General features: G+C 38.6%; 1 protein-coding gene across 1 annotated transcript in view; it reads left to right on the top strand.

The window, feature by feature from the left end:
* Nucleotides 1-6,241, top strand: part of LOC149829081 (HIPL1 protein-like) — a 50,235-nt gene extending 43,994 nt beyond the window's left edge. The window contains exons 6-7 of the mRNA XM_090017273.1: nucleotides 5,275-5,516; nucleotides 5,647-6,241. Coding sequence (XP_089873399.1) covers nucleotides 5,275-5,516; nucleotides 5,647-6,043 — 639 coding nt within the window. The 3' untranslated portion in view covers nucleotides 6,044-6,241. The remainder of the gene's footprint in view (nucleotides 1-5,274; nucleotides 5,517-5,646) is intronic.
* Nucleotides 6,242-13,783: the final 7,542 nt, after the last annotated feature.

Below are 13,783 nucleotides of genomic sequence, written 5' to 3'. Positions count from 1 at the left end.
ACCCCTAGTTGACGTAATATAAGCAACCAAAGACTGATCTCGCTTCCTCCAAGCTGTATACTCTGGATTCTTAATAGAAATGGTAATTGTGTCACCCTTCTCATCCTTGGTTTCCTGCAAAATAAGCCGTGGTGGTATAGGAACTAAACCATCCAGATGTTCATCGAGATCCTGACTCCGTATAAAAGGAAGGATTTGCCTCTTCCAGGTAAAAAAATTAGAATGTGTAAGTTTTTCTGTAACGAGCTGACTCAAGAAATTTGCAGAGGGACCAGATGACGAGGAGTAATGCATATCAATGGGACAATGAATAAGCAAATAAGACAAATGAAAAGAAACAAACATATTGGAGATCACTTAATCAATCAATAGAACTTCAACAAGGCATGTATCTGTGCTACCAATATCTTGAAAGGAAATTCCTTTTCTTCTTCTTCTTTTTTTCAGATTCAGAATCAAGATTGTAAACTGTTATAATCTGCCTATAGGTGTTGCACAGAGAACACTAAAACAATAATAAAAGAAAGAAAAAAAAATTGCTGGAATAAAAAAGATTGTTTGCAATCAAAGAGGAGAGTGCAATCAAAGAGGAGAACACTTAGAAATGATGGTTGCAGTCATTGATGTCAAGAAAAAAAGTGACAGACATTAATGATGAAGTAGTTTTAATGATGAAGAAGAAGATAGACAGATAATGAACGAGAATCAAGAAAATAAAAACGAGTAGCAGAAGTTTACAAACCTGTTTAGTTCTGGGACCGAGACAGAGATGGGATTGCCTCAATCAGAAAAAGAACGATGATGATAAAAGAACTAGCAGAAAAAGAACGAGTTGTAGAGAAGGGGAGGAGAGGAGAATAAAAGAGGGGAAAGATGAATCAAAACTTGTTTCTTCAGATGAATCAAAACCTGTTTCTTCAGATCATCGCTGAACACGCCTCACACGCCTCTGATAGGATTCCGCAACCACAACTTTGATACCATATGAGATTTCGTATGTATGTGGTTCAGCTTCACAGGAAACAAGAAGAGAGAGAGAGAGAGAGAGAGAGAGAGAGAGAGAGAGAGAGAGAGAGAGATGCACAATGGCTGGGGCGGCGCACAATAGCTCGACCTCCAAGCCCTAAGCTTTATAAAAAGGAGCAGATATACAATGAGTCTTTTGTTACAAAAGTATTGCAAGAATGCCATTAATGAAACAATATTGTGTATGTGTTTCATTTAACGTGTGTATGGATCTGGATCCAGATCCATACGCATACTATATTTTAACAGCTTCCACCCCCAAATAGATGGCCAAACGGAGGGAACCAACGCTTTCCTTGAAGAATATCTGCAACACTTCGTAGGTTCAAATAAGAAAGACTGGGTAGACCTGGACGTCGCTCAATTTTCCCATAACTTGTAGAAGTGTGAATCAACTAGCCACAATCTCTTTGAGTTGGAAACAAGGAGACAACCCCAGACACCGCACACCATCGTGACGAACTATAAGGGCAAGGCGCCACTTGCCTATCGTTTTGCTCAAGACTGGCATGATCAAACTGAGCTGACCAAGGTGTTTCTGCACAAAGCTGCCAAGAGGATTAAGAAGTAGGCATATCTGAAGTGTCACCCTGTGGAGTTCAAAGTTGGAGACCTTGTATTGGTCAAGTTGTACCTAGAGAGAACCAGTATCTTCCGGGGTCTCCATCAGGGCCTCGTCCGCAAATACAAAAGCTCATTTCCTATCATCAAGCGAGTAAGCAACCTCACCTACAAGCTCGAAGTTCTTCCACACTTTCAAACTCATCCAGTCTTCCACGTCAGTAATCTCAAGTCATTTCATGCCGATGAAGAAGACAACAGCCGCAACCAGCCCACGCTTACACCAACACCTCTTCACACAACTGATGCCAAAAAAGTAGAATACATCATGGATCATCTGTGCAATCTTCAAGAACAAATCAAAGAGTATCTTAAGTGAACATGATTGCTAGAAGAAGAAGCCAGTTGGGAGAAAATGCAGAACGTCCACTAGTTTCCCTCAGCAGTGGACGTCGACAACTTAGGTGGTTTAGAATGTTAGGCCCAAACTTTTTGTGCAGTTTTAGCCATATAATAAGCCTACCAAAAGCCCTACGTGGCTTACACGAGCCTTTCGGCCTTGTAATGTTTGTATAGAGTTCGTACATGTACTTTTGCATTTTTCTTAATTGAACGTGGTGCACGATACTATTGTATATTCCCGCGTTCAATGAATTGATTGTTCTTGAATGTTCTTCTCTCTCAACTCTCTCTTTGCTTTGTGATTGTTGTCTGCTTGTAACTGTGCGTTTGCAAGTAATACTGCTTGCGAACCTGTTGCTTTCGAAATATCCGTTGTGTTCTCTTTTGGAACTTGCTAACAGACTTGTTGGGTCAAGGTTCGCTCAACGCCGCATGGGCCTTTGAAATTTAATTCGTGACAGTACGACACAACCCTATATCGTACCCAATGTATTGTACGATATGTGTCTGGCACATTTTAAAAGGGCCAAAACTTGAGTTTTTTAATTTTGGGTTTTAAAGCAGTCAACTGTATCGTTAAACGTAATTTCTATGCGAGGGTATTTCTCGAAGAGATTTTCAAAAGTTGATAAATCTAAGGAATATCTCGGGAAAATCTTGAGTTTAAAAAATTGAAAAAATATAAATAACATAAAACCAAAGAAAATAATAAGTTTTGTATTATTTTTCTTTCAAAAATATAAAGAAACATGTTTTAAAGGTTTTAAAATATAAAATAAATAAAAAATAGGAAATACAAATTTGTTTTTTTTAAAACTCAAAAAATATCATGATATTTTCTATTTGCTGATATTTTGAAAATATCGTGATATATTATTGATATTATCGACAACCTTGAAATTGTCGATAATATCACAATATTTTCAAAATATCAGTGATATTGGTGACTATGTTTTAAAGACCTCCTTAAGGTCAATTCTCTCATTTGTGTAGAGGCCTTTAGAGGAGAACCCACACACCGTAAGAGGCGTGAGAGAGATTTGGATGTCGATTCGTGCGCAAGGGAGAGGGCTTTTGTGTGACAACGATTACAAGATATTTGATATTTTGCATTGTTCTTGTGATATATGCATGCAATATTATCTATATCAGTTGATGTTTGATGATGTCTTATGCAACTCATAGAGACATAAATGCTTTATATGTGATTTTATTGTTGTATTTTGTGAAATTCATCATTGTTTCATGTGATTTTTTTTTATATAAATTTTGCTATTTTTTTCTGTTTTCTTTGGAATTTTTGAAAAGTTATTAAAAAAAATCCATTTTTTAGAATACGCTAAGATATGTATCTCACTTTGGGCTTGACTGATATGGGTAACGATACACTACATACAACCTTGACTGAAACTATCATACCAAGCCTTAAGAGCTTACTTTAGGCATACAAGAGAGACCCTACTATCCGTTAGAAGTGTCTAATGGTTAGTTCAACAACCATATTAGAAAGAAAAAAATACATAAATGAAATATACATATATAGCATATACATATATAAATATGTATATATATACAACTATATTTAACACCACCCAAGTTCTAGCCCAAGGACAATCTGGTGTTTACCAATATTAGTCTTTTGGTCAAGGTGTGAGTACGCTGCTTGGTTTCACTTTTCCAGTATTATGTGTGAAAAAATAGAAATTTTGAAGGACTGGGAAAGGTCTCTAAAACTTGCTGTTTTTGAAAGGATAATTTAGAGTATATTCCATGAAGATGTTGACACTAGGACCCTAGAAGGAAGAAGGGGAAGCATGCTTGTGATATCATGGCTTGCATTTTTTGGTTACTATAGTAAGTCCTATGTGTGACAGAGTACTTTCTATATCACATGGACACTTCTAAAGGGTTGCCACACCCGTGTCAATGCGACGTGACGGGGGTGTGGCATCTAGTGCGGCTATTTTAAAAATCAGCCGCACCAGGTGCGGTCAAATTTTTATTGGTGCAGTCAACCACAGCCAGGGTTATAAGTGTCTAGAAATGAACCATTTCGGTTCAAAAAAATCGTGTTAGGGCACATTTTCACAAAACACAACCCCCATCCCATTCTCGACCCTTACTCCGTGCCTCTCATCCCCACTCCTTCTCCTTCTACCGACGGCAGCAACACAGCGGTCCTCTTCCTCCTACCAGTACCCGGGGCGACAGGTAAGCCTCCTTCTGCCTTCTTCTTCTTTCTCCTCCTCCTCCTCTCTCTCATACACAAACATTGTCTCTCTCTCTCTCTCTCTCCTTCCTTCTCATCCTCCCCTTATTTTGGCAAGCAACTATGAGTTTGGCTCTCATGGTTGTTGGGTTAGGCTCTGCTGAACCCAGTGTTATTACTTATTAGGTTCAGCATAACCTAAACCCAGGCTTGGGTTCAGCCAAACCCAGGCCTGCTAGTTTATGCTCCTGGGTTCAGCACAACCTAAACCCAGTCCTGGGTTTATGCTCCTGGGTTCAGCCAAACCCAGGCCTGCTAGTTTATGCTTCTGGGTTCAACAGAACCGAACTCAGGGTTACTGAATCCAGTGTTGTTGGGTTTAGCTTAGTTGAACCCAAGCCTGAGTTCAGCAGAGTTGAACCCAACAACCATGGGTTCAAAAGAATCGAACCCAGGCTTGCTAGGTTCGGATCTACTGAACCCAAGGCTGGGTTCGGCAAAACCTTTGTTAGTATAATTTGCTTATTTTCTACTTGACTTGTTTGATTCTTTTCTGCTTAACTTGTTTGACTCGTTTGATTGGTATGCAATCTACTTGACTTGACTTGTACTTCGTTACTCGTAGTTAATTTGATTTATTGCATGAATTTATGCATGATGAATTGATAATATGATAATTATTTTTATTTCATTATTAATGCTAACTTAAAACTGTTACAGTATGCATATATATATCCTCCCCGTACCCAAGGTTTTTAAAGTGCCGCATCATCGCACCTGCACCCGCACCTATGTGACATACAGTACTTTCTTTTTTCTCACGTGTTTCTGATTGCTTACAAATGCATCAAGGGATGTAAGCTGATGAACATCTTTTTGTTTGTGTTTCTTTTATTTTCACCTCTTTAGGCCCCTCAAATTCTGGCAATGAACTATATGAGATGTACTGTCTTTTGGTTTCATGAACTTTCTATTTTTTTTGTGAATAAATCAAAAGTTATGATATCATGGACTAGTTCTCAAGGTTTTTATGTTTTAATTAATACGACTAAACTGGTGTGGTATCTTTCTTTAAGGAACTATATGAAGAGGTTGATTTGGTAACGAAAGGTGGAAATTTAGGATGGCGTGTTTATGAGGGTCCATATCTTTTCACTCCTCTATCAACTCCTGGAGGGAATACAAGTGCCAGCTCCATACAAGCAATACCTCCTATTATGGGTTATAACCATTCCTCTGTCAATAAGAATGAAGGTTCTGCCTCAATAACTGGTGGATATTATTATAGGTCAACAACAGATCCCTGTATGTATGGAAGGTGAGTGAGAAAACTTGAAACTTTTCTAGTTATTGTGTAAGTGACTCAATGAATCATACTCTTTTGCTTGAATCCAACTTGGGATACTCTGGCTGATGGCTGTATTATATTTGAATATGACAAATTTCAGGTACTTGCATGCTGATTTGTATGCATCAGCATTGTGGGCAAGTATTGAAAACCCAAGTGGCAGTGGGAAGTTCAATAGCACCATGATTCCCTTCAACTGTGCTGCAGACTCTCCAATCCCCTGCACATATACACCAGGAAATCCCCTCCCTGCTTTGAACATAATCTACTCCTTTGGAGAAGATAACAACAAGGATATCTACCTACTGACCATCAATGGAGTATACAGGGTGGTCCCTCCCAGTCGCTGCAAGTACACATGCTCAAAGGAAGTCATTTCAGCTACAAATGGTAGTTCTGCTTCTAGACCTTCATCTCCTGCAGAAGGGCAAGTTGAATTTCTAAAGAAATCAGTTGTTTTGATATGTCTGTTCTTGTCTTTTTTATTGATCTATTGACTCTGGAAGAGTGCCATTTTTCCAAAGTGGGCTGTATTATCTTGATAGGGAGCGGCTGTATCTTATGAATTAGTTGACTGTGTGGCTGTGAAAGGGCTAGGATATGCTGCTCAGTTTTATATCTGCTCATTTGTGTGTACTTTGTATTTGTATGCATGACAAAGTATGCATTTCTAGTATAACATTGCAGGAGTAAAACTGTCTAGTGCATGTTTCACGGAAATGGCTTGTGTGCCACGTAGCCCCACTATTCATATGGTTGAGACAAAGATCAAAACCAGAGTAAAATGTGTTGAGTTGTCCAAGGATTTTGCAATGAAAAAGTTGTACTCGCAAGACACATGTACAGGTTCTATAATGTTCATAAACTTCTACATATGCAAGGAAAAAAAAAACAATTATGGGAACTACTTAAGATTTTCTTTGAGTTAAGTAAGTATCAAATTTCTAAATACACATGATAAGTTTTACATCATATAAAGATAAAGTAGGGGTGGACATTGGGCCAGGCGGTGCCAGCCCGATAATGGCCCAACCCATATTGAGGTCTGAGCCCTGCCCGACTCGGTTATAATTGGGCTCGTGTCGGGCTGGCCTTTTAAGCCCGACCCAGTTAATGGGTAGGGCTTGTGGGGCCTTGTACATTTTGCACATGGGCCCGACCTGATTAAGGCCCGATTATCTAATTGGCCCTGGCCCGGCCTGACTTTATTCGGGCCGGGTACCCGAAGCCGGACGGGCACCCCCGCCTGATGGCCACTCCTTAATAAAGTATCATTATTCAGAATAATGCCATGTAACCAATTCCTAGTATATAGATGTAGGTTGTAATATTTGCTGCCTTGTTAGGTAATTGATGCAGGGGAGATCTAAGGTAACCAGGACTCAGATATGGAGGCCCAAGACTGTGTCTCAGATCCAAATGGGCAAGGTGATCCAAATTCCCGTGTTTACTCTGTGACAAGAGGAGCGTACCATGCATAGGTTTATGAGGAGCACCAGAGGACAAAGAAGGCATGTATACAATCCCTTAACCTAGGCCATGTTCCCGCGCAATCCAAGTCCTGGGTTCCAAAAGGATCGTTTGCAGTTGATCTGCAAGTGAAAGCTTATCCAGTTCAGTGATCCGAGATCCAATCCGATATCTATAAATAGATGTGATGCTTTTATATCAGGGTACTTTTATTTTGTTGAGACAATATCCAGATATTTCTCTTATTATTTCTAGCTTTAGTTTAATCAAATTTCCCATTTTCCTAGATAATCTTAGCTGTTAATCATAGTTGGTAGATTTTCCTTGAATCTTGTTTAGGTTTGCATCAGTAATCAAATATTTGATTGTAGAAATTCAAGGTAGAATGGCAAAGAGTAGAAGGAAAGGAAAAAGAAGAAGAAGAATCGGGGGTGGTTGTGAAGGCTTGAAGATGAAGGTGGGAAATCAAACTCTGTGGGTGTGCCAGTGTGTCTGTAGTTTTCAAAGGTGGGGCCACGTAAGGCAGGGTGGTCGTGGGCCCCACCCGGGTTTTGCCTGTCCTGGTGCAAGCCCATTAAGTGGCCCGGTTCTCGGTGAGGGTTCCTTATAAAAAAATAGTTCACAATCACTGTTTGCTGAGGGACGACGGGACTGCCAAGAGAGAGAGAGAGAGAGAGAGAGAGAGAGAGTTGTGATAAGGGTTGCAAACAGGTCAGATTCAGGCTGCCAAATTTGCAAAAAAAAAAAAATGGAATCCAAACCGATCTGACTTTCCAATGTATTTTGAGATCCGAAATCCGATCGCATCCCTGGTTGTGATACTGCCAGACTTGTAATGAATTCATGCTTGGTCGATAAAAGGTCCACGATCAAGTTGGGTCGACAAGGACAGAAATGGGGCGTTGAACAATGAGAAAATGACTTGTTGAAAGGATGTATGAGAGAAATTCCATGGTGAAGAAGGTAAGGCAAGGGTCAAACTTAAAAGTAAACCAACTTTCACATCTTCGTTTGGGATAAGAATCAAGTTAATCAATCTGCAACCAACCGGACTTAAGTTTTCCCAGACTAATGTTTCAATTCATACTGTCAGCAAAATTAACTTTGGTATTGTGCAGTGCAGCATACCACCATAAGTTTTGGTGGTTGGTACCGCAATGGACACACACACACTAATGGAGGTGCGGGAGAAGAACAGGGATGACAGTGGACCGGGGAAAATGAGCCTTGCCCCGTTTGGTTTGGACTTTGGGTGGAGGACATGAAATGGGGATGGAGGTTAAAATCAAAACCCATGCAGGGATGGACTTACGCTTTTCCCACCCTGCCCCTCCCCTCCTCCTCCCCATCTCCAATCCCCGCCTTGCCCCGCCTCATTTTTAATCCTTCTTTAAGGATGGCAGTGGATGAGAGAAAACAGGGCCCTGCCCCGCCGCGCCCTGGGATGGAGGATATGAAATGGGGGATGGAAGTTAAAATCAAAACCCGTGCAAGGATGGATGCGAGAATGGAGGGCAGGATTTTGAGATGGGGCGGGGGTGAAGACCTTGTTCCCCGCCCCTGCCCCGGTCCACTGCCATCCCTATAAGAATACCACCAAACTATGGGATCTGTTTGAATCTATTTTTATCATTTGAGTTTTTTGTAATTATTTAGTTCAGATATTATATATAATAGGAACAAGATTTTCTTTGTGCTCTACTGATACTTATTGTGAAAAGAGAGACAAGCTTGATTATTGATGATTTTTTAAATTATTTTTTGTTATTTTTTATTAACTCTAGATTTCATAGATAATTCATTTAGAGCTAGGGTATCAACCGGAGCTCAAGAACAATCCTTCTTTTTACTACATCAATTTGGTAGCATATGTGTATGTGTGTGTTGACTAGGTCATAAATATTCTTTTCCCCAAAACCAATCCTGTATGGGTTTAAAAAATAAGGTTTTTGGTGTTCACTTAATTTGAACTTATAGATGTATTCTTTACAATTTATTTTGCAAAAAACATGTATTAGATTAGCCATGTTTCATGTTTAAACGTGTTTTGATAATGACCGTACTGTTAGTGTAAAATAACATGTTTTCAAAACAGCATCACAATTTGCCAAAATCCTTCTCATGTCCAAAATTTTGATTCTCAACTTTTTTAGAATATTTTTGCACTTTCGCAAACATTGCATGATGTTCACAAATCATTGTTGAGAATGTCTCAAAATGTGCAAACCTCCTTTTTACTAAAGAAAAGAGAAAAAAATCTGCATAAGGGCGCACAAGTAGGAAGATGTTCACAAATGTATAAGGACACTCTCATGCAAAGGTCAGGACGTTCGCACATGTAAGTGTTTTTAGTAAAAGAAGGTTCATACATTTTGGAGACATTCGCAAACATGATGTGTGAAGGTCGTACTATATTTGTGAACCTTCTTTAACTAAATACTTTCACATAATATCCTGACCTTTGCATGTGAATGTCCCCACACATTTGCGAACATTCTCATATATGTGCCTCTAATGAGATTTAAGTAAAAGGAGTTTCACACATTTTGAGGACATTCATAAACATGATTTGTGAAGGTCGTACTATATTTGTGAACCTCTTTTAACTAAATACTCCTACGTTTATAAATGTTTTCACACATTTGCGAGCATCCTTTCACATGTGTCTCTTATGCAATTTTAGTAAAAGGAGGTTTACACATTTTGGGGACATTCACAAACATGATATGCGAAGGTCATATTATATTTGCAAACCTCCTTTAACTAAATATTCCTACATTGGTGAATGTCTTCACATATTTGCGAGCATCTTAGTAAAATGAGATTTGCACATTTTATGGACATTCTCAAATATGATTTTTGAAGGTCTTACTATATTTGTGGACCTCTCTCACATTTTGCGAATGTCCTGACCTTCACATGTGAATATTTTCACACATTTGCGAACGGCCACCTATATGTGATTTTTTTAGTAAAACAAGGTTTGCACATTTTTAGAACATTTGCAACATTGATTTACAAACATTGTGCTACATTTGTAGAAGGACAAAAATATCCTAAAAGGTTAAGAATTAAAATTTTGGACATGAGGAAGATTTTGGCAAATTATGAGGCTTTTATGGAAATACATTATTTTACAAGCATAGTACAATCATTTTCCATAAAAAAATCTAACAACTACTAGTAAGAATATAAAATTCTTCTAATGGAAATAGGGAATGGAAATAGAAGATGCATTGGAGAATGCAAAGGTGTAAGCTCTCCATGAGTTACCTCATGCTTGGAGATAAGCCTCCTAAAAAAAACATGGATATAGATATGGGACAGGAGAGCCTCACTGGCTCAAGAGAAGTTGAGGCCCTAGGCATATTTCATGGGAGACCCATATTTCTTCATATTTTTTTTTCATTGGAGGCCATCAACATGTGCCATATTTTATTGGAGGCCATGTGAAATATAAGTGTTACATTTTTTTTTCATTTGATGCCTTAGGTGGTGGCCTCAAATCTCAAAGAGGCCACTCCTATGCCCTCTTATGCTAAGATACTAGATAAAGGTTCTTCAAAATTTAACTTTCTAGTGGGGGTAGTCTGTGAAAGTCAGGGGTCATTTTGTCTGAAAGTCATCATCTCAGGAGAGCGTACAAATGTGATTTTTATTTTGAAATGAATAATACTTCATATGTAATGCTATACTGATTTTATGCAAGGATTGAGTGTCCAATTAGGGGCACAATTTGAATAAGGTATTTGTTGCACTATTTGACTTTTGTTGCTAATTGCTATCGAACTGAACGAAATTGTGCATGGAATATAATTGAATACAGATGCATCTATTTGTTTATTATTACTGCTTATTTATGAATGAATGTTGAAGTAAAAAATGTATAAAAATGCATTGATGCATAACTATTAATTTGTATTTGAAACATGTGCATCTATGAGTCGAGAAGATGCCCAAATCTTTTAATTTGATTCGAATTGTGAGTTGTATGGAATCAATGAATTAAAAAGGTTAACCATATAACACTAAATACTAATGCTTACAAGGAAATGATTAGTACGTGTGGCTTCGTGGATATTGTTTTTAAGCATAAGATGAATAGTTTTGGCCTGAGCTGTTCAGGAAAGCTCTTAGCAAAAAAGTATAAAATATGAGTACATGTTTAGAGTCCTTTTTTGCTTTAGAACCCTTTTTGCTCTGGCCTTCTATGCTAGACCTTCTAAAGCCCCATGGAAGGAGGGGATAATAATGGAAAATAATGAGAAGCAAGTGGGAGCCAAAGAAGTAGAGGAAACTGGCACCCCCCTTAGAAAAAGGAAATTTTGTGCAGTTTTACTTTCATACTAATAAACTGGTAGGGGTCCGCCTAACCCCAGCTTGCCCATAGAAAAAAAAATCTAACTCGTATTGCATTAAAACTTGATGAAATAAAAGTCAGAATTTTTCATTAAATTATTCAATTCAAAGCATAGATTTTATTAATTACGTGAAGACAAATAAATCTACAAGGATGGATTAAGCAAACTAACACAACTATGTCTTTATAACTATTTACAATGTTAAGGACAAAACTATTTAAGAGGTACGCGCAAATTTTCTTATATATACATATACATGTAGAGAGAGAGAAAGAGTATAGCTACGAAAGTGAGACTTTGCCAATCAATAAAATATAATAAACTATATTCCTTTAAGTGAGACTTTGCTTTAGGTTTGTCTAGGGATGGCAGTGGATCAGAGCGGGTGTGGGGGATAAGGTCTCCACCTCGCCCAGTCTCAAAATCCTACCCTTCATCCCAAGGGCGTAGCTAGGGGGGGGGCAGTCCTGCCTCCCGAAACAGTTAATTTTTTTTGTTTTTTTTAAAAGCCCAGTCCTAGCCCAGCCCTGATTCCATATGAAATAGATTTTTATCCATTTTTGTAGCCCAGTCCAGTCCTAGCCCAGCCCTGACTGCAGCAAATAGTTTGATTTGTCCATATGAAATAGTTTTTTATTAATAATTATAGCCATTTTTTATTTTATCTAAAAAAAAAATTTCGGGAGCGCTGCCCCCGAACCCCCAACTATCACACAAATATATATTTTTTTTGCTACACCCCTGTTTGCCCCCCCCCCCCCCCCCCTCACATGAATCCTAGCTACACCCCTGCTTCATCCCCACATGGATTTTGATTTTAACCTTGATTCTTGGTCTAAACGTTGTGAGGCAGGATGAGATGGGGCGGGGCCCCATTTTTCATCGGTCCACTACCATCTCTAAAGAAGGATCGAGGACGGCCGGGGGGGGGGGTAAGGCGGGGATCGAGGATATAGACAGGGCAGGGTGGGGGAAAGTGTAAGTCCATCCTCGCACGAGTTTTGGTTTTAACCTCCATCCCCGTTTCATGTCCTCAATACTCGGTTCAAATGGGGCAAATCTGGGTGGGGGCCCGTTTCCCCCTGGTCCACTGCCATCCGTACGTTTGTCTTAGTTTCTTTGGGGTTCATATCCTGGAAAGGAAAAGGAAAGAATACAAAACGTATAAAGAAAGTTCCCAGCTACACTTTATCCTGAAGTTAGTCATTATCCAAAGTTAGTCAAAAGAAGTTGGAAAATGTCAAATTTTCTTTCGGTCATGCATGACTTTCGTGAGAAAGTCCATTAGTGATTGTTTTTATTTGTACTTTCTGTCATTTTCAGCGTGTAGGAAAGCAACAGAGGAGTTGGTGATTCCATTAGTAGGACAAGTAATTGCTAACTCCTTGAACGTGGCGGTTGAAATTTTCCCTCTGCTCATAGTCTAAAATATCGTCGATATTTTAAAAATATGGTGATAAAACACAATATTTTTAAAGTAATATTTATTTTAAAATTTTCACTTTTTTTTTTCTAGGTCATCACTGACCACACATTAATTAAGAGGCCGGTTGTCAGACCCGTTAAAATAAGTGGCTCCAAACCAGGATCCGACTAAATGATGCAGGTATCAGATCTGGATTTCTGTCCGATCCGATGTTTTATATGAAAAATCACACCCAGGTCCAATAAAAATTACATAAACCAGACGCAGTCCATACCCGATAAAATAATATTTTGTAAGTTTTTTTATATTGAAAATTTATGGATCTTAATCGGAACTTGGGTTGCACTCGAGAATTTCGTATAAAATTTCATAAACCATACCTGGACCATTTAATAATCGGACCTCATGGGTCCGACCCGAATAGATAATCAAACTCCTTTTAACCAAACCCTGACCCTATAGAATCCGGTACGGGTTGGGATTAGGTCATACCCGATCCGTTGACACCCCTATCGGTTGGTAAAACCAGGGTTACCCTAAATGCCTTAAGAGGATGGGAACCACATTTCTTCGGAAATCATTTCTGAAATGTTTGGGAAATGCTATATTTGGGGAACTCGTTTTCTACCTGTTTTCACACATTTTCCATGTGTTTCCCAAGCATTTCCCTTTCGTGAGATACATATTTTTCATGTTTCATTTCATTAATTTATTATGTTATTAATTAAACCTTTTTTTTGCTTAAATATTTTCCATGTGTTTTTCACAAGTTTCTCAGTTCCTTTTTGTGTTAGTTTTTCTAATTTATTTCCCATTTCCATTTCTCAATGCGTTTCCCGTTTTCATTTTCCTTTTTAGTTTTTCCTTGCTCAGTAGGATATGGATCAATCATTCATTCCATGGAACCCATTATTGGGTATTCTCAAGCTAACAGCTGGAATTTGGTTCTTATGGGAGTACATCCAACTCGGATCTTGTAG

This window comes from Nuphar pumila, chromosome 9 (genome assembly GCF_984573655.1).
Source record: "Nuphar pumila chromosome 9, dmNupPumi1.hap1.1, whole genome shotgun sequence".
Classification (NCBI taxonomy): domain Eukaryota; kingdom Viridiplantae; phylum Streptophyta; class Magnoliopsida; order Nymphaeales; family Nymphaeaceae; genus Nuphar; species Nuphar pumila.
Note: the sequence above shows the minus strand (reverse complement) of the source record. Positions and strands in the feature narration are given on the sequence as shown.